Below are 27,943 nucleotides of genomic sequence, written 5' to 3' on the forward strand. Positions count from 1 at the left end.
AAGCCATGCAGTTAACACAGAACACAAATTAGCACCTTAAATGTTATATTAAAGATGTATTTCCAGCGAGTCCAAGAACTTTGAAACCCAAAACACTGACCGCTACAGCCACCAATAATCCCAGTGCTGTTATAAACTATGGAAAGTATGCAGGGCCATCTACACTGAGCATTGCCCACCAGAACAATCCTTGTCCGTCTGATATGGTCTGATAGTCACTGTGAAAGCCAGGGACACTGATACTAAAGGAGAACAGGCAATGAATGATGTGGCTTAGTCACAGATTAAACCCTACCTACTTCTTAACAGAGATGGGGGGGGGGGGTGTAGAACAGCCAACACACTAGGGGCTTTCTGTAACTTTGTTCTTCTCTTTCACATGCCTTTCCCTTTTTATCTGCCACTGAGTGGAGGAAAAGTGCCAAGACTGCAGGCTTCACATTTCATTCAAGGACAAATTAAAAGGTTTCTGGTTTCAAAATATTCAAAATGCTCAATTTCCACTGTCGCCAGGAAATGTCATTGATACATTATAGGCTATTTGAACATTTTGTTGGGTTTCATAATTTATTTAAGATTTTTTTTATAACTAGGTCGGCTACATGTTTTAAAATTCCTACAAATTATTGTATTATCTTCATTTTATCTAACTGCATCTCCCTTTCTCACACACACACACACACACACACACACACACACACACACACACACACACACACACACACACACACACACACACACACACACACACACACACACACACACACACACACACACACACTTGTTGCCCATGTAGACCAAACTAGGGCACAGTTTGGAGCCCCAAGGCTCAGCGATCACATCTGATGACCGTGATCAGCATTAGTATTGATCAGCTCATTTAAAAGGCTATTGTTTCCCCACTCTATGTGGCTCTCAAATCTGAGAGGAAACGCATTACAGCATAGATGATATTTGATTCAATGGTGGATCAACACAGCAGCGGCTTTTACGTGAATTAAACAACAAGCTGTATCGACTGTATGTATGTATGTATGTATGTATGTATGTACGCATGCATGCAGCAATCCATCCACTCATCCATTTACCCATGCAAACCATCTCAATCAGTACATGCTTATCATCATATTGGTCACTTTTTAAAACCACTCTAGCTCTGAAGAGTCAAGTCCTTTCACTGCATTGAACAAATGGATTGTTAATGTCAGTCACTAAGCTAAATGAAACCTTACCTAAGCTTGAAAGCAAAACCATAGACCTTAAGATTTAACCGCAACAAAAGGCTAAAAATAAATCAACAAGCAGTTTGTTTCTGGAATTGCAGGTTTGCGTTTCTTCTTTTTCCACTCTTCTTGAAATGCCAAAAAATAGCCCTCTCTCCCAGTGGGGAAGGTATATCAAAAAGGCACACAGACACAGACGCTAGTTTATTTTTGAATAAACCAATTATGGTGTCAATCATCTATGTTTAATTAGTAGTGTGAAGCAATCAGTTATTAGGATGGATTTGTTATTTTTGTGGTGTCACGGTTCGGACCATTTTCGATACAGCAAAAAGAAAGAAATGCCAGAGAAATTTACTTGATTTTTACAAATTTTTCATTTATTAAAACTAACAAAGTATGATCTTTTTTTACTTTGAACAATGACAGAGCTATACTTGACCCATCTTCTGGAGTGTCTTCTTAGCATCATATAAAACAAAAACAACTCCTTGTAAAATAAATTAAAAAAACAATTATTTATCCTCTTTTATTCAACTTTAGCATGGGTATGAATACTTATGAGCAGCAGTGTGTGTGTGTGTGTGTGTGTGTGTGTGTGTGTGTGTGTGTGTGTGTGTGTGTGTGTGTGTGTGTGTGTGTGCGCATGCATACATACATACATACATCTCCATGCGTGGCTTGCATGATTTCATAATCCCCGCATTTTCGTTGCAAAAAAGTTACAAATATCTTAGCAGAAGGGTGTTGGGGGAATCACTTTTTTTCCCTCAAACTGCAGCTTTTGCAAGTTCCCACAATTTAATCGCATAAAATTGCATAAATATCCCACATATTCCATCACATTTTTTAAGAAAACTTTTTGCCAGCAACAATCACAAAAAAAAACGGCGCATTTTTCTGGAAGGACTGGTATATACACGTTATAGTCAGGTAGCTTGGTGTAGCCCTTGATGTCCAGCCGTCTGCTGTCACAGCAACAGCTGGTGCTTCGGACAATTGTTCTCTATTTGGGCTTTTGTTTTTTTGTACAAAGCAGGAATTGCCGTCCGGCTGAAATGGGCTCATGAAGGAATAGTGTAACGGGGCTCAATTACTTTAACCATGTTCGTCAAACCTGCGTTTTCCTCTACAGAGTAGAATCTCACATCTGCGGCTATAAAACGTACCAATCAATGTCCTTTGCCCCGTTTCATCAGTTGGAAATTGCTGCTTAAATGCTGCAGGGATAGTTTGTAGCGTGTGTGTTGTTTCTTGTTTTCGTCTAGTTCCAGTTATTAACACACTGAGGTGATGTCGGCGTAAATGAGTTGCCATGGTTGTAGTATTCCCAATAGTGCAGCCTATTCTTGTGTAGCAGATGCGACATACTGTTTTTTTTTTTATCCACCACTCTCTTGCCATCACCCTCATAACTTACAGGGAAACCAAAGAGGCTCCAAACGCCAGCCCTGTTGGTTATTGGAGTATCTTCTAATTCTGGTCTCATTAACGATACTAGCCATATTGCAACGAGCTAGTTCAGCGTAGCATGCCTGACTGCAGTAGAGTGTTTTTCTTTGGGAGTGGGAGGGGCAGACAGCACGTTTACCATTACGTCGTTTGGGTTGCCTTGTTGAGTGCAGCGGCACAGAGAACATTATATTTCACACAATTTAAGCTCTTTTTTTTCTAAATGAAATAGGATAAGTCCAACGAATCGTTCGGTTTGTAACGTGTACCTAATCGAAAGCCTCGTACCGAACGGTTCAATACGAATACATGCATCGTTACACCCCTACTAAACAGCTATCTCCTCTGTCTGCCAGGGGTTGGTGCTTTGGCCTGACTAATAGGAAGCAGCGCAGACGGATGGGTGTGTGGGGGTTCATTTCAGGCTTTGAGAAGACCCTTTTGTGAGGCAGCACTTTTTGAACACAATATTGGCCCTTTGTTCGCATGCAGTGCTTGAGTTTGGAGCTGCATTCCTCGTCATGCCGCATAGCCAGTTCAGTGTTAATGTGCACTACTTTCTACTGATCCTCATGTAAACTCAACACTGGGTTAGTGGGCACACATACACCCATCAACTGGGTTGGTGCTCAATGACCTATTCAATAGTGAATAAGCCAAGGGGTTTAAAATTTCACACTATGCTGACTTCTTTCATACACACAGGTTCTAGGAAAAGTGAGTGCTCTCCCTTTCCCCTTCATTACTTCGCTGTTCCAAGAATCTGAGCCTTGTAAAAATCCTTTGGATGGAAAGATATGTAACTCAAGGAGCTGTACACGCTCAGTGATAGCAAGCTGTGATGACGAGGCAGGAAATTAATGGCAAGCAGGAAATCACAGACACCAGCACTACCAACACCAGCGAAAAAACAGAGCACCAAATGCTAAAACCCAAGAGCCAACTGCCAGAAACCAGAGCAAAGCTACTCTATTATACTCTATGTCCTAAGGGGGACATGAGCAAAAAAAAAAAATCTAAAGTTATAGTTTCATGTGCTCACGTGAAACTTTCATGTGCGCATGCGAAACCTTTTCATGTGCGCACATGAAAGTTTCGTATGAGCCCGCAAAACTAGTGTGGGCCCATGAAAGCCGTAGCCTGGGCCATACTGGAAACAGCTAGTGAATGACCACAATAAAGTTCATTAGTTGCACTATATTTTAATCCAAGTCTTCATTATAAGGACATTGTTGCTTTGCTTGCAAGTCAGGACATTGTTGCTTTGCTTGCAAGTCGTCACCATTATATTGTTTTGATACGACATTTAAAATGTATTTAATCTGTTCCGGCGCATATAAGGGATACAGCATTTGGATCGGGCAATTACTTTCATTTATGAACAGTTACAAGCATCTGGCCAACTCACAGATATAGGTGGAAGTAGGGCCTGCACAAAATGCAAGGAGAATGGATTAAACAAAGGAAAGAGAATGTTCGATTAATACGAGAACTGAACGGGATAATTCTAAAACGCTTAACGTGAAAAAGCTTAATGTGGTTTAATGTACCTAAACAACGATCCCCAAATTTCTCTCTTATATTGATCCTCATAACCACTGAAAACTGTCAAAAAATCTAACCCAAAGTCCTATTATTATGGACGTTATCTGAGGTTAAGCGTTTCTGCTTCACATTTTCAGCAGGGCAGAGGAGCGGCTGTGGGTTGACTCCCAACGGTTCTCATGGGCTGTATAAGTCCTAACGTGAAAAAGCTTAACGTGGTTTAATGTACCTAAACAACCATCAATGATCGCCAGATTTCTCTCTCCTATTGCTCCTTATAACCACTTAAAGCTGTCAAAAAATCTAACCCAAAGTCCAATTATTATGGACGTTATCTGACATTAAGCGTTTCTGCTTCATTGAGGCTATTGTAGGAAAAAGCTTAATGTGGTTGTACCTAAACAACGATCACCAAATTTCTGGTTAGATTTTTTGACAGTTTTCAGTGGTTATGAGGAGCAATATGAGAGAGAAATTTGGTGATCATTGACGGTTGTTTAGGTAGCATTAAACCAAGTTAAGCTTTTTTACGTTATCGTTTGTCCCTGTTGATCTCAGAATGAGGAGACGGCTCCGTTGCCAAAACTACTTTAAGGCCTAATTATCTTTGGCACTTAGACTCTTATGACAAATTTAAACATTTTTGGCATCTATATAAACTCATCTTTAGCCGCATGCATCCTTTCTAACTGTAGTTCTTTGCTGCAGTGCTGCTGACTATGGCCCGGCACTGTTCGTAACAGCGCAAAATGGGTTTCAAAGCGGAACTTTCATGTGCTCACCTGAAACTTTCATGTGCGCACATGAAAGTTTCACGTGAGCACATTAAACTATAACTTTAGATTTTTTTTGCTCATGTCCCCTTAGGGGCTCCATAATTCACTGCCTTATTGGGGTTTGGACTCAAATATATTGAGTGTGAAAATTTACTTTGGCATGTCTAGTACGGCACTGGGTGCTTCGTAAGACAGCTGACATCATATAGGTATATTTGGAACAATATATTAGGTAAAGCAAACATGCAGTGTAATGGCAAAAATGGACAGAATTCATACACAGGAGCTAGCAGGTAGAGTAAAAGTGTTAATTTTTTCAACACTACAGTGGCCAGCTACACCACCTTAATGTCAAGGTAACTCTTAATGACCTTTTGTTTGGAAATATCACAAAAGGTCTGATATGGTCATTATAGGAGCTACTGGCCAAAAGACAAATGTCTCTGACATTTAGCAAATTGCATCAACATTTGAACATGGGTTGATTTCAATAGAATTAATTAAAGCTAATATAATAGGTTTGCTTGATAGCAAAGGCACATCTGAACACACTCGGTGGCACTCCAAAACACATAGCCATACTTGTGTGTTCATGAGTGTACAGTACATGAGCATTGACAACACACATATATAGCTAGTAGTATTAGTAGCATGCCTTACCGAATTACACAATGAAAGCAGCTGCCTTTAACAACTGGACAGAACTTTTAACCACACATATTGTTTTTATTACTATAGGTTTACTCATATGTTGATACTGTGTCAGAAAAGTGTTGAAGTGTTTGGAGGCTGACATGCCAAATACATATTTGCCATTTTAAAAAAAAAACAAGAATTGTGAAAATCCAATTCATGCAACACTTATAAGCAACGTAGCTGGTAGAACATCCCGTCTGGACAGCGATGAAGAGATCACTATCTGGCACCCTGGGGGTGAGAGAAACTCAAACTGGCTTAAAGTACCAACAGTCCGTTTCTTAAGTCGGCTTCTGTGGCACGGATGAAGATGGTTAGGGAGGTGTGATCTCACACATGCTTTTGCTGTGTGGTGCTGAGATTTACAGGATACACACAGCACATAAACACAATGAGACTGTGAGAAAGCTAGACGGGCTCCAAAACAACAGAGGAAGTGGTGTCCTGGGGCGGGTGTAGTTTGTAACTCAGACATGAGTTTTGGTTTAAGGCAAACACCAGCAGAAACAGAGGGGAGAAGTGTCGACAACTTGGCGTCTTTCTCCCTAGATTTTTCAGACCCTCTTAGCGACTTTATTTCGAAAACACAACTAGCTAGTCTAGGCTCTACTGCCAACAGCACAGGGTCTCTCCCCTTGCGTCACGTGCAGGCAGTCAAGACGACAAACACTGAGCTTTATGCAAATGATGCACAGTGATGTCACCAATATGCATATCATCATCTAGCGACTTTTAGCAACCTTTGGAGCTAGTGCTAGCTATTACTTTTTTTTGGACCAGAGTTGGCAACACTGGAGGGGAGAAGAAGCAAAAAGTGTTGTGACTTGGTAATTTGAGGAAGAGGAGAGTGAGAGCACCAGAGAAAGATCAAGAAGATGAATCAGGGTTTCACTCAAAAACAGTCATTAAAAACGGCGATAAACCATGGCTAAGTGCACTGACAGCAAAGCTGGCCAAATACACACCCTCTTCCATGAGTGGCAGAGGCAGCTAAGACATGCAAAATTACACAACAGCGCCACTGAATTTATTTTAAGACAGATTTCTTGTTCTGCTGCCTGGTAGAGTTTCACAGTAGTCCATACATAGAGCTCTCCATTTCTTTAGGTTTACAGAAGGTTTTCCTACATAGTTAAAACAATACTGCCCACCCACTGATTATCTGGCAGATACTGTCATTCATTTGCAGCAGTTCAGGTGCTAAAGCCCATATATAAATTTGAAACGGCCACTTTGATCACATACACAATGATGGGGTAAACAGAATGTCCCTATTACTATGCAATACAAAGATTAGATTAACTAAAATGCTAATGTCACAGCCACAAAAGGAACAATAATACACCCATTGCATAAATAAATAAATAAATAACATTACAACGGATGTATAAATACTGCCAAGACATGTTCTAATCTTGATTGAACTGATCATCAATAAATCACTGACACCCAAGGTATGTACGCAGACAAACTTGTAAAAGCTGCACCCATTCTATGTAGTCCCCCGTGGTCACCGTCTGTCCCTCATCCTCTATGCTTCCCCGGCAACCCTCCCAGTGACCTCTGACAATGGTCAAACCTACTTGCTATCCTCCAACAGCCAATGAAAGCTCCTGTCGGCACAATAACCAGCACAGCAGCGTTTAATATATTACAGGGCTGGACAGAGATAGCAGGAGCTTTAGGGCAAACTCCGGTCACTTAGTTACCAAAACAATATTAAATGTTACTCTTAAAGAAGAAAGGCCCTCTTTAGCTGGCCGTGTAGAATTTTAAAGATATCAATATGACAGAAATTCTGTAATTTAAGTTGAAATTAAAACCAGTTTTTACATAAATTAAATTTGAAAGATAAGGGTACATTTAAATTATAACCGTATTATATTTGAGGAGGGGAAGTTTAAGTGGGTCAGGTCGATGTTCTTTAACTGTTTTCTAGTCCAGCTCAAACATACCACTCTCAAATACATTAAACATCCTCATCCTGTATGCTGGTGGATGATGGCGCAGTGGATATGATACATGCCTTTGGTGTGGGAGACCTGGGTTCTTTCCCACTACGATACATTAACCAAAGTGTCACTGAGCAAGACACTTAACCCCTAGTTGGTCCAGAGGCGTGCAACCTCTGACATATATAGCAACTGTAAGTCGCTTTGGATAAAAGCGTCAGCTAAATGACATGTAATGTAAACAATTTATACATATTTCCTCTCTAGTGTGTGCCATAAGTCATTAAATGTTTTAACATCAATCTTTTGATTCCTCCATCACAAATAAATTGTGAAATGGTCGTGATAGACCTATTGTCCGTTTGTCCAAGAACAAAGTGGATATACTCTATATGTTGTGGCAACTGCAATGCTTTCAGTAGAACCCTGGCCTGTAATCGCCACAAATTAGGGCTCAGAGTTTGGGGTTGGATTAGGAAAGTCCAACAGCCACGCAGAAACTGACCAGTCCATTTTCCTTTGAGCTTAAGATCCAATGTAAAAAAAATAAAAAATAAATAAAGCAGAAGAAGGAGTGGAAGACTAAGGGGTGGCTGGATTTGGATTCAATGCTCCCTTTCTCTCCTTCGCTCTTTCTCAGGGCATTTCTCAGACTTCACAGCATGGTTCCACATTCCCCGTGTCAACACACAGCAAAAGGATGCGTGCATGCGTGTTTGTAGACACTATCCGTCTGTCTTATGTGGTAAAGTGTCTAAGGCTGGCAGTATCCTCCAAATGAAATACCACATTTGCCACTTTTTATGTTTTTGCCAAAGACAGCGCAGCTGGCAAATGCTGGTATACTCACCGTGACTCCAGATGCCTCGCTTTTTAATGCCATGAATATCTATTGGCCTTCCATCCACATTAAAATGGCATTGTGTACTTCTGAAACTAAAACGTATAACTTTTACATTTTTGTTGTGTGGACAAGGGGAAACCGATCCTTTCAAAAAGTTATGACATATGTCAACCTCTTACAATCATGGCCTAATTACATTTTTCTAGCGGCAAAATTAAAAAGCCTGCACCTTTGTGATGGTCTCTATTCTGATGTTGACAAATACAGCCACTCTTAATGTTAATTACCATAAAAAGGTCACAGTTACACAAGTTCACCTACAGTCCAAGAGGGGGACTGATTTCATTCAGGTGATTTCAGCATATTATTGAAGTAGATATTCTCAAAACCACTAAAAGACAAAAATAAAAATAGGCTATGACCACATTTAGTCTCTGAAAAAGCAGACAGGATCCTCTGGGAAGGTGCATGCGATAACCACTGTACATACAGACCAGCTCACTCTCGGTGGTGACTCACAAATTAGAGGGCATAGGAGAAGGAAAGTGACAAGTTCTTTTTTACAGCCCAGGACAGCCGCCAGCAGATGAAGAGGCTCAATAACCTTGCATGAAGATGAGAATGCTAAAAATCCACAAAGCAGTGACGTCTTATCCTTTACTAGTAGATAACTTTTTACAGGCATAGTCATGAGAATATGAATGGAACTAATAAGCAAACTGGCTACAGAACTAGCTGCACATGGTGGCCATCTTTTATCTTAATTAATTTCTTCATTAACCATTTACCTTTGGCTCCAATCGGTTCAACAAGTTATACTTGTAACTGATTGTTGTTGTATTGTCCCAAACAGGTCTCGCTTGAGAATGAGACCATGTGTCTCAATGAGATTACCTGTATAAATAAAAATAAATAAAAATAAAAGCTTGCCTGCCCACCTATCCCACCACAATGAAATCACTGTAGTAAAGCAACTAGGCCAGCTGGCTCAGACAAAAAGAAAGTGTCATCAATACAAATGCTTAGGGGTTACATTTGGGCAACACCAAATGCAATACATAATAGGTTCCCAAAAAGGCTTCCAATGGGCCACTAAAGCAGAGAAGGTGGAATTGATGCAAATGCAGAATCAGACTGGAGAAAGTGGAGCATTGCATTAAACCCCACAACACCTTTGTGAACACATAACCTCTTGTTCCACACAGCTCTCTTCCCAAGTAGAGCAGCCACAGGTCACAGTAAGCCTGTTTACCAGTGAGCACTACCAGAAACACCATCTTAGTTGGTGACTAATTATATTATATTATATCAGAGAGGGATGACCTTACTAACACACCATTCCCTGGAGTCATTAAAAAATATTGCGATGCATGCTTTCATAAAACCTGTTAGGAGGTTTGGTCAATGGCAAATGTCAAAAGGTCAGGGGGACAATCGTTTTAGTCAGTACCGTGATGGCTTGCAAGGTGAAAAGTCTTCTGTTTGGTCAGTGTGCCAAACACGTAAGCCATCTTCTTCAAATAAGGATTCAGTATAGCCACTCAGGCAGGTGACCCTACTGACCTAATAGAAGACTAAAACAAGGCTTGCCACAGCCTTAACCAATAGCCACAAACTGTGGCCATGCCAGCAACTAGGCCTGCTGCCTGCACAACTATTTGCCAGTTTACTTCTCTTTCCATCTGGAGGAATCATCCAGGACTTGCCAGAAGCTGGACATATTCGTGCCAAGCCATGTGGGTTACAATGAAACTCATCCGTCATCAAAGCTTACATCTGGGCCCACCTACAACAGAGAGCTGGCCTTTTAATCCCATCATGTGACGACATGATAAAGGCATGGATTAAAAGATATCCAGTCATCCAGTGAGTCAGTCGGTCAACACTGCTGACTGCATACATACTTTCATCACCCCCACTGCTTCACTTACCATTTACAGCACCGGGCAAGCAGAATTCAGCAGATGTGCGAGGCCAGGCTGTGGCCATATATCTATAATGCAATGGGCCATAACACCCACTATGCCTTGTGATCTATAAATAAGCTGGAGGCAACCTTCTGTCCCAGTGGATATACACTAAAGTTGTTGATCAGACAAATGCAGTGAGTATTTAAAATTTATATAATGTATTTAGAGTGTTTATTATCCATTACTTAAGCTTACTGGTCTCTGCATTATATGAATAAACAAATACAAGCAACCTTTGATCCTAAAAAGAGATGCCCCCTCTTTGGTTATAATGATCCCGGTTGTACAGTTCCTCTTTACATCAACATGATCTCTTTTAATTCAAATGGCTTACAGAGACAGGGAATATCCTACACATCACTCTTCTCATTAATTTAACATCATAAAAATGATCACTGTTTTTATTATTAAATATATACAGAGTGACTACATTGGGTCCCAAATAAAAATATAGAGCCTACAGCTTCTACCAACTATAACTAACTAAGTTTTATTTCAACATAAAATACTTTGCAATTGTCAAAAACATTTAGCCTTAGAGAACCATAAAAAGTAGGTATAGATTAAACACAATTTTGATGCTACTTTTTTACAAGTCCATTTTGTCAATGACAGACTACACATAGACTAGTTTCTTTATTTCAAGAGATAATTCATGATAAACTATTGATCATGATATGTTTACTAAATAAAATCAACATAAAACATTTTGGAAATTAACTTTTTGTACCATTGTCCTGTATGCGAAATTGGTCTCCGCTATATCAATAATCCAGATCTGGATTATTGATATAGCGGTCGCTGTCCGATACTTCCATATTCCTTGTTGCTGTGACAGTCTGAGGTACATAAAGCAATCTGCTCTGCGCTGTTGTCGATTCGCAGTCAATTCTCACACTGTGACTGTACTATCCAGCTCTCTGCCTTTAGGGTCCTCTATCGGGGTTCCTTAATGGTTGTCCAACGGGACAGGATCATTGTCAATGCGTAGTAGTGGGTGTGGGTGGTGGTGAGTGTATCCTGTCCTACTTGTTCTTTCCCCATTAGGTTTCACCCTGACAATCACCCAACATTTTGGTTTTCCATCTCAAAAGGTTCACAGTAGAGCTGGGAGAAAATCAAATATTACAATATTTTTGACTAAATACCTCAATATCTATATTGTGACGATATTGTAGGGTTGACAATTGGTGCTTTCACAAAATATTTACGCAATGAGATTTGAGGTAAATAATCATCAGTGGATAAAATTAATAAGTGGGTAAATAACAATTAGAACAGTCTGCTAAGTTCAGAAAATTACATCACTATACTTACGATATCCAAAATGTAAGACAATATCTAGCCTCATATATTCATATGTAGCTCATAGCGAAAAGTCTAGTAAGTATTTTGCTGTGATGTGAAATGGGGAGCACCAACCGGCCAACACACGGAGTAAAGCCCTTTTCGAAACCAAACTTTTTAGCACTGGGCTTGTTAGGAACACATATCTAAAATAAATTCCTGAATCTGACCGTCCCTGATGAAGTGCACTGGAGTATACCATAGACTATAAATCACTGCCAACTGTTCATAAAATAAAACTCTGACCAAAAAGGGATAGAGCTGAAAGCTTCCTCAAAGGATCCCTTATCAAAAATTGTTTTTTTCCATGAACCTTGCCCTCTCATATCCACTTTTATCCTAATCAAGACTTTATGAGACATAAAAAGATAAGACGCATTTAGGTCACTCATAACCACAGCAAACCAGTTTTTGGATCCTTGCTTGCCAAGGAAAACACATGCTAAGTCAGTCCCAACCCCTGAATTAAGCCACAAGGTCAGGAACTCCCTTCACTGAAGTAAGGTGCTCTAAAGGCTAAATCAGGCTTGAGAACTAGGTGACAGGAGGGCGCTGGCTACGGTTATGTCGGAGTTAGATCACACACCTTGTGTGTCATTAATCAAACCAAGATTGGCATGGCCATGGCATTTATTTTAAACAATGAACTGTGAATATCTTCATTATTCAAGATAGAATCTAATCTAAAAAAAATAATAAAAAATTACTAACCTGGGGTCAAGCCAGGAGCAAAGATCATTAAACCTACCTAGCTGAGGCAAAAAGTTAAAGCAGTCTGTGACTTAGGGACACACACCAGCACCAATAACGTGTATTCTACTGTATCCAACTCAACTAGCTAGCTACTTCAAACATGTTTGCCTAATAAGATAACTACTGTAAGCTCTTACTGAAAAAAACCATACATTATTTTCTATTACCGAGCTGCAATCGGGTCTTAAGAGTGGAAGTTGCTAAATTGTCTTTTTTTTTCTTGTTGTTGACCAAGTAAACATTTTTATTATTAAAATCAAATTTGCGAAGACTGTAACTATTAGGCTTCATTCAAGTGCTTGCCACTGCTTATTTTAGATAGCATCATATCGTGTATTATGCAAGTTATTGTTGTTGCGCATGATAGTTTTTAATAGTCACACATCCACAAAGCAACAAAAAATACGTGTGCGCTAACGTTTTGTTTTCAATGAGAATAGCAAGACCCAATCTCCACACAACTTGTGAGAGCAGTTGGACACTTTTATAAAGCTAACGTTACTGACTTTATGTCCTAAATATTAAGCTACGTCAGCATAAATTAAACGGGTAACGTTACACCTATTTAAAAAAAAAAACAGTGTTTAGCCCTTATTGCACCCTCTACAGTGTTATTAGCATCGCAGGCCATTATTAAAAGCGTTAAAGGACACCGCTGAATCAGCTTTGGGACCACCTAGCCTGTTAGCATTGTCACACAATGGCAATACAAGCTTTCCCAGGGAGCTTTCATATCGGCGAAGTGCTTAGTGGTGGTCCAGTAACATAGCTAGTGGATACAACGTTAGTAGCTATGGAGAAAATGTCTCACTCGCCTTTTTCATCCGCGGAGCCTCAGCAACTGTACCGTCACGGTTGACAAAAGCCTCTCCGCCGTTCTGCTGCGGGTCCGTCCGCTTCATAGCCGACGCCTGTGGCATCTTCGCGGGGTTCGGGTTGAGCAAACCCAGGCTGCCTTCCCCGGCTTTCGCGGAGGGCTCCGCTGTAGGGGACGCAGCAGCAGAGGAACCGGCCTCGTGCGGGTCGCTTCTGACGAGGGTCTTGCCCTCCGAGGTCGGTGTCATCGGGGAACCAGCCGGTGAATCTTTGACAGTGGGGACGTCTTTGAGTTCGACCTCTGCCATTTTCGCTGCCACAACCTGGACTGACATCGCTGCAGTTTCACTAAGTCCTTTTTCCAACACAAATAGCGAGTCTAGCGGATGTGAGCGGAGGAGAGACTATGTCCAAATGCATTGTGGTCCTTGCAGTTCTGCTAACTATCTCATCATAGTCCACACGTGACATTTAACAAAACGTTAATCAACATGGGGGGGAAACAATAAAAGCATTGACATATGCATTTAATTTAGCTGAAAAGCATTCATAATAGATAAAGTGACTGAATTTCTACATAAAGCAAAATACCCTGCGAAATGCATTATGGAAGATGACGTTTGTAATAAAAGAGGACGACACTAAACTACAAAACAAATGCGATTTATGCCAGATAATGCCTTTTGTTCCCAGGGCAATAGAGTATAACTTTTCTAAATTTCGTGTAATAATACCAGTATGCACTTACTTGGATCACACATTATGAAGGGATTTTACAGCATGTTTTATCTTCAACTAATGTTGACACATTATTTTAGCAATAGGCCTACTTGAAATAGTCAGCATTTTTCTCCAGCCTCAAGTTATTCACTGGAAGTTGCTGCACAAGATACTGCATCACATTACAGTGGATTATGCACTATGTCAAATGAGAAAATGGGACCTGGAGTAAGGTCAAATCTCAAGAAATGAACTACATTGCCACCAAGTGGATGTTTACGATTTATGAAAACTATCATTCAAGGGAAATGAACATGCTTCAACTGTTTCTTTTTAATATCTCAATTTTATTTTCAAATCTTATAGTACAAATGTAAAATGGCATTATTGAAAACCAGCAAACATGTAGGTTTAAAATTTAACAAATGGCTGACACAAGACGTCAGGATAAATGGCTTTTGTAAAAGACGTTCAGAAAGAGACTTTGGTGAAAGGCTTATTTGCTCTCCATCGCATATCAAAAGAAATAACACTAATTATTCATGTGTTGCATTGGAGCCTAGTACTATGGGAAGCTTCACTACTACAGAATACTTTGATGCTTGAACTTTTTGTGCATTACTTCCATTTTCATAAGTCCAATTTCTGTAGTTGACTTCAAGCATGTCAGGAGCATCCATACTACAGCAGACAATCATTCAACTACAGGAAAAAAAAATAAATAAAACATACCAGTTGCAACAGATTATTGAAGCTGATGAAACAAAAATCAAGTCCACACAAACGGTATTTACATTGATGTTAAATGGGACTCTGAGCCCTTTACAATTCACCAGATAAAACTGAGGTATATTATTTACAAGGCTGCCATGCTGGTACATTCTCAAAATACAAAATCAGAAAAACCAAACAATGTTAAAAATACAGCTCTGCAGTGTATCATAAGCACACTGTGGTGAAACGTAAATGTGTCCTTAAAATGACAATACAGAATGTTACCAATTTGTACAATAAAATTGAGAAAATGTCCAAAAATCTGCATTTATTGTCTTTCAGAGTGAAATGCTTTTTTCCCCAGATGTGACCCTGACAGAGCACTCTTGAAGTTGAGGAGGTATTCCAACCGGTGAAGCCACACAGTATTGGGGGGGAAATCCACTTGCAGCTTTTTGTTGCTTGTAAATGACGACGCATCAGTTTTCGAATATCCACAAGATGTTCACACCAGAGAGGCCAAGATTTACTCTCCTGAAGAAAGTATGAAAAGTGATTTAGTTATCCTACAGAAGACAAGCAAGGTCAAACCCATCATTTGAAATTCAAATGCAATCTGTTGAAAATTAATCAATATTCCATTATACTCTGAAATTGCGTATATTATATGAACTCACCCCAGCATCCCTGACTCCTTAGTCTTAATGACATAGAGGAACATGAGAATTGTGTGGAACAGGTTGTTCCTGCCCTATAATAGAATCAAGATGGGTTTGTGTTATTGCAGTCAAAGTGTTACATTAGAGGAAGACATCCTGATTTGTTCATGAATAAGGTGTCTGTTCTGTTGCCCCGAGTTTCCTGGCTTTTTCTCCAGGAATATTTGTTGCATATATGTGGGGATTACTAGTATGAAGACGTCCACCAGATAACTGTTAAAAGGTAAGATTCTCTCATTTAAAATGAACTCTTAAATTGAGAGCAACAATCAAAAGATGGGATGGCACCCAGGCTTTCAAACAAACAATAAAATGGATGCAAAAACAGTTTTAATTCATTCAATAAAAAGGTCAGAAAAACAGCTCTCTTTCAGTTTTATCTTTGGCTAAAAATCATTAAATTATAACCGTGGATCTCAACCACAAGACTCTGTAAGAACACAAATACTGACAAGCTTACAGAACGCTGAAAACCAGATTTGCTTCTCAAATGTTTTGTGTGTTCAGATGCACTGATGTTAAATATCACACTATATTGTTGGACATGTTTGCTACATAGCTCACCCTTATTTTTATGCGCTTTGTATTTATTATTCTGCATTTGTAAGCATTTGGCAAATTCAGTCCTTAAGGGACTCAATAAAGATGACTTGATCTTATGTTTGATTTACAGTGCCACCTTAAGGAGACCTATAAATAGCACAATTTAGAGGGTACAAAATAAGAAACTTCTCTTGGGATTTGATTTTAAGCTGGTAAGGGCAAAATAAGAGCACAAGCTGTTTTGTAAGAGCATGATCAATAGAGAAATTATTTTTGTAAAAAGATAATGGTTGTTTTTGCAGTCACCTTGGGTAGACTGTAGATATGTCCCTGGTAGATGAGCTGGTAGTGAGGGGGAGTGGTGCTGCTTTGGTGAACGCAGAAGAGGCTCTCCTTGGTAACATCTAGGAGAGTTGACACAAAAAGGGTCACAAGAACTGCAACATCATGAAGAAGTGAAGTAAAGACAGAAAGTAGATGATGCGTTTCAGGAATGGGAAGCAGACAGTGGAAATAACAAGCCTTTTATTATTCTGCCTTCCTGTTTGGTCTTTGTGTGTGCATGTGTTCAAGTTCAAGTTCCACTTAATTTATCCTTGGAAATTTTTCCTGTGCAGCAGGAGGAAAGCACCCCAGATACCAAAACATTGTAAACACAACACAGGACTTATCACTTACCAGGTTTGTCTGGGGTGTGACTGAAGTGCTGCGAAGTGAAAGTCTTCCCGTCTGGGTATTTTGGGTGTGGGGGCAGTCTGGAGTCCAAGTATGTACAAAACATATGCATGAGAATCTAGAGGGACAGACAAAGTATTAAGCACACTGACCTTAATGATAATTGTATTAGGATCGGTCTTATCCCTAGAAGTTTGTGGACAAGAAAACAAATGTAACGCTGTTGCAACTATAAAATTTAAATTTTATCTTTAATTCAAGTCTCATCATTGCAAAGCTAGCCTCCAGCTCACAATCTATACTAGTCCAAGATATATGTTTCATATTCCTGACATTTGAATGGCGAAACAGCATTTGATTAACCCTTAAGGGGTACAACAACAGTGTGAAAACATGCTTCTTTCTGTGCATTCAATACATACGTAGGTACTAAGACCTGTATGAAAATACATATTACAAAGAGCCAAAAGAATAGAATGGTTTAGTCGCCTGATGGAAAATGTGATAACCGGTTAATTGTCTAGGTCATTATTTAAGGAAAAATGCCAAACATTACTGAATGCACTTTCTCAAATGTCGAACATTTTTTGGTTCTTTAATAGTAAACTGAATATCTTTTGGTTTTGAACTGTAGGTCAGACAAAACGAGGCATTTGTGGACATCAAACTTGTGATGTGCATATTTCACTATTTGCTGACAGTCTATGGACCAAATCATTAATCAAGAAAATATCTCGTTGTACCACTATTTTAGTGCGTGTGCATGTGTGCGCGTGTGTGTGTGTAGACTCACAGCACAGTCAGTGGGGAGGTCTGTGTCCCACTTCCTGTTCTTCAGGTCACCACCACCATTCCAGCGAAAGGAGCTCATGCAGCCGCTATGGGCCAGCTCTGACAGGACAGAATACACAAAGCACATGAAAGAAAAAAAATAAAAAATAAAGGTGTAAGTACATGAAATTGTTATGCCACCTTCAAGTTAGATTTATTTTCCTTACACTCGCACACTATCACATTAAGTGTACATCAAATGTCAGGCACACACTTACTGTATTGTTGAACCTACCCTTTAAACGGTCCACTAGATACTCCTGGTTGGGAGTGATGTCCAGATACTGAACAATAGAGTTCATAGTGGGGATGGACGAGGCTTTCATCACTGCAGCCTGTTTCAGGCTGCTTATGCTGGCCTCTGGTGGAGGAAAGAGTGGAAACTAGTGAGACTCCAAAATCACTAGAAGAATACATTGAAATATCTTAGACTAGTTCTTTTCAATGAATTGGAAATGTGCGTTATACACTTTCCTAAACAAACTGCTTTCTTGCAGTGAATTGCACTTGTCTGGTAAATTCATTTTCAAGGAAATCCAAAACAAATTTACTCTCCAGCAGTAACATGAAAACATTTCCCTTTAACTTAACTTTAACATGTTTATTTAGATATCCAAGTGCTATAAATAGCTCATTATGTTTTGTCCAATAAAACCCGAAGTTTCTAAAAAGGTATGGTTCATTGTAGTTGAGTAAATAAGCAGCTTTTCTATATTTGTGAAATGTATTTTTAACATGTAACATTTTCACCCAAAGGCATTAATATAAAAATGACATACAAAAAAATAATGTCTAAGACAGAAGTTTGTATTATTTGCTACTGTATGACTGGCTCTTTTTATTCAACCCAACAGCAGTGTGAGGACACAGCACATTTCCAATCATGTTCTCAGATGGTTTACCTCCTATCTGGAGCTCAGGGCAGCCCATCCTCCTGAGCTGGCTGTTGACAGAGTCCATTTCCTTGACCAGGGGGACCAAGATAGTGTCACTGATCCACTGCAAGAGAGGCAAATAGATTTGTTTTCTGATGTATTTTCTTACTCAAATCAAATTCAGGTGCAGTGTTTTTTTTTCATAAAACAACTTGAGTATATAGTTCTGTGAATATGCTTGAACACTCACATTTCTAAGCTTGGCTGTCCAGCTATCAATGCGGTCCACTACAGGGCGACTGGTGGTGATTCTGGCCCACACCTACATGACAGGATAAGATATAATTTCATGGCAATCATACATTCTACTCTGAAGCCAAACAGACTCATGATGTCTCATTTTGAAAAACAATGTTTTTTCTTAGTAGGGCACAACAACAATGCTAATAGACCTCCTCTGCAGCCTGTTTGGAGCCCAGGTCCGTCTCATCCTTGTGGGCAGACGGGGCTTGAGAGCGGCAGGCCGGCTGGTACAGAAACTTCCTCAGGCTCTGGGCGTAATCTCCCACTGAGCGGTTGTAGTTCCAAAATGTTGGGCTGTGGCTCGGAGACACAGACTCTGGACTCCCTATGGTGAACATCAGTTCATTATGATATTATTCTATTATCAAATACATCGACATGTTTTTCCACACTCACTCGGACTGAGAAAGTAATTACTAAATCATCCAAAGAATTGATTGGTAAAAGCTTGTAAAAACAAACTCTTTACCTATATCAACTTGTGTCAGATATGCCAGTGACTCTGGGTGAATAAAGTTAGTCCTGCTCCGTTTATACTAGCAGTGGAGTTCCGACAACACCGGCATACCGTACCTAGCTGGCTGCGGTGACTCCTCTCCTCCTCTGTGCGGAGGAACCTCTCCAGGGTTTTCAGATCCTGCATGCAGTCCTCCTTGCTTCCAGGGGAGTTAAACACTGAGGGGGATGTGCGATAGCGAGCTCTCAAGCTTGAGCCTTCTGCTGGTCCAATGCTGCTGGGGTAGGGAGAGGAGCCCGGGGAAGGACTGTAGTTCAATACCTAAGAAAGGAAGAACATAAAGAGGGAGAATCACTTTTTGAGGAAATTACTCCATTACATTGACCCGCAACACATCTCCAGGCTAAGCCAGATACCAATGATGTGACAGGGACATACCTTTCCAAAAGCCACAGTGGGGGAAAAGGGACCCCCAGCACTGCTTGGGGTGGATGGGCTGCTGAGAGGAGGGCTGTACCCAGGTACACAGCTGGGGGAGAACTTGGGGCTGGTGGTGGCCGGCCGTGAGGGGCTGAAACTTAGTACACTTTGGCCCTGCAGCGGAGACGACTGGGCTGGAACTGGGGTCTCCTTTTTTTCTGGCTTTTGGGGCGAACAGGCATGAATACCTGCAAGGGGACCGACAACAACCAGCATACTTAGGAAGCCCCATACTCAAAACTAAGGACTTAAGTGTGTCAACATACATTTTATAATGATTACATAAAAGGAGTTAAGAAATACAAATTCTGCAGGCCAAAAAAAACCGAGCCTCACTTGTGTTTCTCAGACCCAGAAGTTGATGCTGTTCAGGGGATACAGCAATGGTGGAGGGAGACATTGTGTATTTGAAATATTTCCAGAAGTCAAAAAGGGCATTTAGGCTAAATAGAGAGGCTAGCACCAGTTCTGTAAACAAGGACAAAAGAGAAGGACACACTTAGCGTATAGGGTCTTCCAAAACTAAAGATAATCACTTGGGTGTCAGTTAGTGTCAAATTAAATTTCAGACTTTCATTCATAATATAATTTAATTGAAGACATGTTATGACTTTAACTGCAGTACACATCATTAAATAAAACGAGAAAGTAGTGGGACCTCACCAATGTACCAGATAGGCCAGTAGGTGATGTTGTAGTATCGGCTGAGCAATTTCCCTGACCTAACGAAAAAGTTAAAAAGACATTAAAGTCATTAAATCATGCGGCTTACGTGCAGTTTAGTGTCACAAATTATTTTCAAAAACTGAGTGTCCCAAATGATGAGGTTCTTATTTGAGACATGTTAAGTTTATGGGGTAGGGGTAGGTTAGCACAGGTGGTTATGGGGAATTTGGGACACTAAACTGCACGTAGGACATTGTGGAACAACTTACATTTCAGTGTAAATCATGCCAGCTAGAGACACGTTGAGCACAGCCCAGGCCAGGACCACCTGACGAGCTTGTTCCTCCCTCCGCATCCTCAGCGCCCTGTCTATCATACTGGGCATCCCGTCCTTCGCTGGGGTCAACATTATGTTATCTATTCTTTTCAGGCTGAGACAAGAAGCAGAGAAAAACACTGTGAGACAAAACGTGCATGCAGTGAGCTACCTTCAAGAGGAGTTTAACAAATCCTAAAAGTTACTAACACGTGCGTTACAGAACAAATCACTATCCTTTAGCTAGACATCAAATAACACTTTGTGGCATGACAACTGCAGCTACATGACTGACGGCTAGAGGCTAGAAGTACAGCAGTTAGCCGACCCCCGCTAGCTAAACGGTTAGCTAAAGTTAGCTAGCTTGCATATAACATAGCTAAACAATACAGAATTTGCGGGCAAAGTATGGTTTCAGTGCAAATTTCAACAACCAATAATACAAAATCGCATACCAAAAGTAATACAACTGAAACACAAATACAATGTGTAGAAATTATAGAAAATTCATACCACGCTAAAGTGAATGACAACCGCAGCGCTGCATATTTTTGTATTTTAACCGGAAGCTACAGGACGTAGTTTCCGGTCGCGGTGCACGCTGTAGTCAAAGCTCTGGTCAACACATCCATGGCTGTAGCAGTCAGTGAAATAGTAATGTATGCTTTCAACTCTATCATGTAGCTATATCAGTCAACAACATAAAACAGCTGTAAATGTTCATTTATTTAAACATTATGCAACAGATAGGATGGAGCTATAGCATTTCAACAGTAAGTCAACACTCACACAATGAGTAATATCACATTAATGTCCAGATTCCTGTTTTCAAGGGGCTCACTTTCATTCACACAGACATTTTAAATAAGAAAATAATACAAATTCCTGTTTTTAATAAATAAAGAATAAAAGCCCAGGCCATTTTGCAATTACATATGACTAAAATGCAAGAATATGGCATCAGAAATTTTAATTGCCATTATTGTGCAACTTCAAATGAGTATTACACAGGCCTGAGTTAAATGTAGAGTTTGACAATATACAGTCAGATCTTTATCAGTTGTCCTATAATCTGACACACATTATTTTAGCAGCATGATATGCTTTTGTGGGACTCAACACATTGATTGTAAAATTCTCATAATGTAAAATGTGGCAATTGAAATGTACAGATTATGTAGGATGTTGCAACTGAAATTTGACAAAGTAATTGATATTTGGCAAAAATTAGAAGTATGAGAGGTAAACATCAGTATTGTAGTACTGTATATAAATAAACAATACATCTCAAAAGGCATAGTGTTGTCAATGAGAGGGTGACAGGGACTTTTCAGAATGATATCCTCCAACATCTAAACCACAGTCTTCATTGCTAGCTGAGTCAACGAGTCTTTCTCCTCCTCTTCCCCTACCATCATCCTCCTCTTCTTCCTCCTCCTCTTCATCTTCTTCCTCATCATCCAATTCCTGCTCCTTATGGGACACTCTTTCCGTCTTGGGTCCTTTGCATATTTTAAGGTGACGGGTGAGGTGGTATTTGGTCAGGAATGCTTTGTTGCATTTCTCACAGACAAAGTCTCTTCGGCCCTCGTGAGAGTTCATGTGCTTTTTCAGGTGGTTGGTCTTGAGGAAATGTTTGTTGCACTTCGGGCACTGTATCCGACGCTCACTGTGGTGGAAAGAGTATGAAGACAATACACACTTTACATAACCTTTATTTCATTAGGTAATCTCTTTGAGAGCAAGATCTATTTTGTAAAAGAGAATACAGTACAGCAGATAGAAAGAAAAACAAGCAAATGACTACAATCACTGCAAAACAGACCACAATCTTGTGGTCTGCCGAATCATAAAAATAATTGTTTATTTTATTTCCATGTGGACAGATCTGATATCTAAATTGAAAGATTTTCTAACTAGATAAGAATGATATCCTTGAGTGGATGTTATTATCATGGTGGTTGGGGGAGGGAAGGGGGGAAGAGAGGGGAGCTGGAGTTGGACGGATAAGGAAGTAGGTGGAGGGAGGGATGTGGGTAGTGTAAGGGATGAGGGTAGAGGGATAAGATACAGTAAATCAAAATGTTTTTTTGCAACCTGTATTTTGTTCTGATTTAAAAAAAAAAAAAAAAAATCAATGATAACATTTTTGTATTTCTACAGCTTTATCTAGAATGCAATAAATAAGTTACATACTGTGTGTGAGAGAACATGTGTTGTTTCAAGTCATGTTTCCTGATGAATGCCCGGTCACAGAGGTCACACTTGAGCTTCTCTGCACCTGTGTGGATGAGCATATGCGACGCCACATGGGATTTCTGGGTAAACGACTTCTCGCAAACTGTGCATCTGTAGTTCTTCTGACCTGTTAGTGGGAAGAAGAGTTTTACAGGTTGGAAATGTTTTAAAAGCAAAAGTTGGACATTTTGGGGGATACACTTGTTGGCTTTCTTGCCACGAGTTAGATGAAAAGATTGATACCTCGCTCATTTCTTTCCATTAGATATGAAGCTACAGCCAACAGCCTCTTAGCTTAGCACACAAACTGGAAATAGAGGGAAACAGCTAGCCCGGCTGTGTGCAATGGTTACAAAACCTGTTGCAATTTGTGAGGCATGTCTTTCTAGAAAGAAAAAAAAAACTGCACATATACGCAGTTTAGTTTTTCTAATGATGAGTTTTTTATATGTAACTTTTCATGTGGCTTGTTGGGAAAACACAGGGGGTTTATAGTAGGACTGCTGGAATGACAGACGTTGCCAAAAAACAAACCTGTTTACACTTCAGTTATCTCTGTACACACCTGTGTGAATCTTGAGGTGCATCCTGAGGTTGCTGGGATCGCTGAAGGCCTTACTGCAGTATTCACACTTGTGAGGTTTCATCCCCACGTGGCCCATGAAGTGCACATTGAGCTTTGTGGATGTGATAAAAGCCCGGGAACACATGCTGCACTTGAATTTCTTCTCCCGCACATGGCCCTGACCTTTTGCTCTTGAGATAACATTATTAGAGTTTCTATTACTGCTGCCCCTGCTGCTGCTGTTGTTATCACTGTTTGTTTGTCCTGCAGCGTGAGCGTGGCAGAGCCATGGGGAAGAGGAGGAGCTTGAGTTCCCATTGGTCAGTTTCTCTTCCTGGTGAGTGTGTTGCTGTTGCTGTGGTTGTTGCTCTTGTTGCTGCTGCTGCTGCTGCTGTGGTTGTTGCTGTTGCTGAGAGTGGTCCTGCTGCGATGGACTGTGGCTGTGTGGAGGTTGGTTATGGCTGTGGTTACTGTTATGGCTGCCAAGGTGAGACTTGAGCTCAGAGAAGGAGCATTCTTTGCCACATTGGCAGATCTGGCCCTCAGGCACCTGAGGAACACCTGTGGAGACATAAAAGATTGTGAAATGGCCAGCATCAACCGATAACCGGTGGATCGGTGTGGCTTCTACAAAAAAATAAAAACTATACATGTTTAATCAGCTGTCATCTCACCCATCAGCCTGCAATAGTCTCTGCTGTAGTAGAAGAGCAACTCCTGGTCCGGGTGGATCTCTGTGGTTGTACAGAAGAACAGTTTACCGTTGGCAGGGTACGCCACCAGGTTCTGTTCCTCACGGGTCCTAAACATGCACGCATAAACACAGCCAATAGGAATTGTTTATTAACACATTGGCACACACAAAAGCAATAATGCTGATCACAAGCACAGATTTGGAGGAGAAAATTGAAGTGCACTTCTTTATCTTACTCCAGCTCTGTGGCATACCTTGCTTTGCGGACAAACATCATCCAGTTGCACTCGTTCTCATCCGTTGTCACAATGTAGAATTCCAGCACATTGTTGTGGTACATCTGAAAGAGAAATGCTTCTTATACTGTAATGGTTTTGCACTGACTGTGATAACCCACAGTCCAACCCAAGCCAGTGCACTGACCTTCCATATTTGTGGTGTGTCCTTTTCTGGCCAATCAGAAAGATCCACGTTGCTACAGTGCTGGCCCACCATTGGTCCAAAGCAGGTCCTTGGAGGAATGATGTCCCGTGGAAAAACTCCTAAGGCACATTTTGTCAGAAATCTAATTGATGGTCTACCAAATGTTTTTTTTTTTTCTTCTTAATACATGGCATTTTAATTAATTCTAACAGTGCTTTTAATTTGATCTGACTCTCGTAAAATATCCCAATAATCTGGGGGTTGAATGGGGTCTAGGAGGGTCGCGACGATTGATTCACACTGAAATGACAGCTGACAGCAACACAGAGGAGAACACATTTAAATATTGACAGCAAAGATGTGAATGGCTGATAGAGATTGTGGCTAATTCTGCTTGGTTTAACTAAAGGGTAAACACCCCTAATCAGCTGATAAAAGGAAGCAGGAGAAGAGGGAGCGAGAGAGAGAAAGAGGGGGGATGAGAATGAGTGAGTAACCTAAGATAGTCTCTCTGATTGAATTTACGCTAAGCTTCATATGTATACAAATGAGGAGTTTCAACATCTATGTGGTCCTTAAAAAGTCTCTTACTTGGAGTCTGTTCCAAAAATAATAATAATGAATGAACCAGCAGATACAAAAAGTAGAACATTGGGAAGGGAGGTGTCCTTTAGTTTTACATAAAATGCATGAATACATTTTCAAATTCCACCTAGGAATCCAGAGCGGGCCTATTTTCTTACCAAGTGGTTCGTCAGCCACTGAGATGCGCAGGCACAGTGGACGCGGCAGAGAGAGGCGAGCCCGACTTTGGATAGGCGTGTCGGGGATGAAGGTGACTGGGCCATGCTCTGGGCAGTCTGAGGTATACGAGCGCTCACACAGCGTGCACCCTGAGAGACAGTAACGGCACAAAAATTCCTACAGGTGAGAGTCACATATACTTAATTCCTTACTACAAAGTCAAATGTTTGCTCAATGTACACTGTGCTCATTTCACTTCAATTCTATGACTGCTTTTTCCAACGACTTGCTATTTAAATGATATATTTTGGTGGAATGAATCGTATTTTCCAAAGCTGTATAGTTAAGTGTATGATTTTCAATACTTTTCTCAGATCTTTAACATCTGAAGAAGCTATAGCAAATACACACTCACATATGGTGTAGGCAGTGACCATGTTCTCCTTGTTGGAGGTAGAATCCTCTAGCTGCAGGGTGGAGTTGACCAGCACCAGGCTGTTTTCGGGCCCCAGCGACACCTCTGCAGTGATGGGAGACACATTCACTGCCTCCAGCCCCATCCCAGAGTGTCCATGGAGTGACACCGGCTCCAGTTGGCCCTGGCTGGCCATGGAGCCAGTGAGCACCACACTGACGACTCCCGAGTTCAGCTCCCCATTTGTGTGGAGCTGCTCCCCAAGTCCTCCTGCTCCTCCTCCCCCAGCGTTCCCCACTCTGCCCCCCATATGATCCGGCTCCATCACCACCGGCAGTTCAAGAACAGAGGGTCCATGGAGGGGCATCACCCCACCGGATGAGTCCACCCCAGTCAAACTGTCATGTGGCTGAGGCTGCCTTCCCCCACCGAGCTGCTGCTGGGTGTCAGACACCGCCACCACCCCGACTCCGTCCATGGTGGCCAGCTCCTCTCCCATCCGGTCAGGGGACATGGGGCTGCTGACACGTGACTCCATGGCCAATCCTGTAGAGTCCAGCTCATGAGCACCAGTCTGGTGGAGGTCTCCCTGGCCGCTGACCTGTCTGGAGTCCATGGGCACCAGGCCCTGCTCCAGTGGGCCACCAGGGCCACTGTAGGGATCCAGACCTGTGGGATTGTTGCTGGCCACAGACAGGGTCCCATCCATGTTAAGGCTGCTGGGATGAATGTATTGAGGTGGTGGACGGTCTGCCAGATAGGACAGGATACCTACAGCAGGGAGGAAAGATGGAACTTTAGTATGCATGACTGACTCATTAACTTAATTAATTTCAGTTAAAAAAAAAAAGAAGCAACATGTGGTAGACTACCCTTCAAATAAAAGCAAGTGCGATTAAGCACAATTAAAAAAGCATCCGCTCTACAAGAATCTGCCCGACTGCTTAGAGAATTTCAACACAGATGAGTTATGTATCTCACACACAAACAGTATCCCACCTGGCAGTATGTGTCGGAAGTAGCTGCTCTCCAGGTGGGGGTATGGAGGCGGCGGCAAAGAGTAGTTCCTCTCTGGCAGGCCGCACATCACTCCTCTGTCACTCAGCGGACCCATGGGGAGCATCAGTGAGAGGGCAGAAGGAAGGGAGCCCAGGGAAGGACCCAGGCTGGGGATAGCCACTGGCATGCCTGAACCATAATAAAGAGTCCAAAATTTGATAATAAACCAAGATTAAATTGATCTGAATATGTGATGCCTAATCTTTAAAACAGTTGGTCTAGCGTGTTAGGTCTAGTGTGTTGTGCCCAACTTGAGCAAACAGGCCTGGCTGTGTAGCCTTTCATACCTGGAGTGGGAATGGGGTTGTGTGTGGGGGAAGTGGGCAGACCCAGGTGGCTGGCACTCACTGAGGGCACGCTGAGCTGGTCCATGCCCACAGGACTCAGGTTCATGTCGTTCATCCTTGAGAAACAACATCACAGTTAAACCGAGAAAGAGCAATGAGCCAGCAAGCTTAAATTATACTACAAACACTGAGCTGATTGTTTGTGTTTCTGGCTGCTGTTTCGACACAGTTAGTAATATTAATTTAGACTGTTATCTTGTGATTGGTGCAGGACATGTTATAGACACACGGGCGACACACGCATGCAGCTACGTTAGCTTACCTGAATTCAACAACTGTCCATCAGTAACCGTGTACTGCTGAATGGTGCTTTTATACATCTCTCCCTGTGAAAATAAAACACCTTGTATGAGGACAACTTAACACGACGTGCCAATCACGGTTCTTGTAAAACTTTGATTTAAACAGCTGAAACAATGCAACGCGACTTGTTTGCAACTACAGTTAGCTAGTTAGCGAAACATCAACCAGTGTTGTCACATCGCTAACGTTAGCCTTGCTAACTGACATCTAGCTACATACATCGTACAAACAGAGAATTAGCATGTTTTCCAGATTGCTTAAAGTACAGATATATCTATCGCGACCGAATGAGTTGCTTCATTACAAAAATACTGATTATATGAAAGGAAGAAGCCTTGTAAACAACAACAACATACCAGCACAATACCTCCCTGAACGGGGCCATGACAGCGTAGTGCTGCCTTTGGTGCGCGTGCGCACTAATGCGCGGTAGGAGGAGTATATTTGGCTGATCACAGGTCAGTTTTTCTGTCCTCCACTCT

The 27,943-nt window shown here is 41.2% G+C and overlaps 3 protein-coding genes across 3 annotated transcripts in view; all 3 read right to left on the reverse strand.

The window, feature by feature from the left end:
- Positions 1-13,794, reverse strand: part of ahcyl2b (adenosylhomocysteinase like 2b) — a 47,640-nt gene extending 33,846 nt beyond the window's left edge. The window contains exon 1 of the mRNA XM_039791553.1: positions 13,374-13,794. Within this exon, the coding sequence (XP_039647487.1) occupies positions 13,374-13,709 (336 nt within the window). The 5' untranslated portion in view covers positions 13,710-13,794. The remainder of the gene's footprint in view (positions 1-13,373) is intronic.
- Positions 13,795-14,420: 626 nt separating this feature from the next.
- On the reverse strand, positions 14,421-21,297 carry tmem209 (transmembrane protein 209). Its single transcript, XM_039791554.1, has 15 exons — positions 21,187-21,297; positions 20,627-20,788; positions 20,355-20,413; positions 20,028-20,159; positions 19,650-19,879; positions 19,328-19,532; positions 18,904-19,079; positions 18,702-18,773; positions 18,479-18,575; positions 17,812-17,937; positions 17,539-17,636; positions 16,749-16,863; positions 16,377-16,474; positions 15,486-15,559; positions 14,421-15,342 (listed from the first exon to the last, which is right to left on the reverse strand). The coding sequence occupies exons 2-15, from the start codon at positions 20,764-20,766 to the stop codon at positions 15,288-15,290; spliced, it is 1,677 nt and encodes a 558-aa protein (XP_039647488.1). The 5' UTR covers positions 20,767-20,788; positions 21,187-21,297; the 3' UTR covers positions 14,421-15,287.
- Positions 21,298-21,381: 84 nt separating this feature from the next.
- prdm4 (PR domain containing 4) lies at positions 21,382-27,885 on the reverse strand. Its single transcript, XM_039791552.1, has 12 exons — positions 27,818-27,885; positions 27,421-27,484; positions 27,099-27,214; positions 26,752-26,940; positions 25,753-26,523; positions 25,337-25,486; positions 24,594-24,712; positions 24,425-24,510; positions 24,151-24,278; positions 23,477-24,037; positions 22,870-23,038; positions 21,382-22,342 (listed from the first exon to the last, which is right to left on the reverse strand). Exons 3-12 carry the CDS (start codon positions 27,211-27,213, stop codon positions 21,979-21,981), a joined length of 2,652 nt encoding a protein of 883 aa, XP_039647486.1. The 5' UTR covers position 27,214; positions 27,421-27,484; positions 27,818-27,885; the 3' UTR covers positions 21,382-21,978.
- Between the last annotated feature and the right edge of the window lie 58 nt (positions 27,886-27,943).

The sequence above is a fragment of the Perca fluviatilis genome, chromosome 23 (assembly GCF_010015445.1).
Source record: "Perca fluviatilis chromosome 23, GENO_Pfluv_1.0, whole genome shotgun sequence".
Classification (NCBI taxonomy): domain Eukaryota; kingdom Metazoa; phylum Chordata; class Actinopteri; order Perciformes; family Percidae; genus Perca; species Perca fluviatilis.

Excerpts from the sequence above, each read along its gene's own strand:
- prdm4 (XM_039791552.1), bottom strand. The coding sequence starts at position 27,213 with ATGAACGACATGAACCTGAGTCCTGTGGGCATGGACCAGCTCAGCGTG. Across the intron at positions 26,524-26,751 it reads CTTCCGACACATACTGCCAG|GTATCCTGTCCTATCTGGCA; the intron begins GTGGGATACTGT and ends TCCCTGCTGTAG. Across the intron at positions 22,343-22,869 it reads CACATGTTCTCTCACACACA|TGAGCGTCGGATACAGTGCC; the intron begins GTATGTAACTTA and ends TTTCCACCACAG.
- tmem209 (XM_039791554.1), bottom strand. The coding sequence starts at position 20,766 with ATGTTGACCCCAGCGAAGGACGGGATGCCCAGTATGATAGACAGGGCG. Across the intron at positions 20,414-20,626 it reads GGCATGATTTACACTGAAAT|GTCAGGGAAATTGCTCAGCC; the intron begins GTAAGTTGTTCC and ends CTTTTTCGTTAG. Across the intron at positions 19,533-19,649 it reads CCACTGTGGCTTTTGGAAAG|GTATTGAACTACAGTCCTTC; the intron begins GTATGTCCCTGT and ends TTCCTTTCTTAG.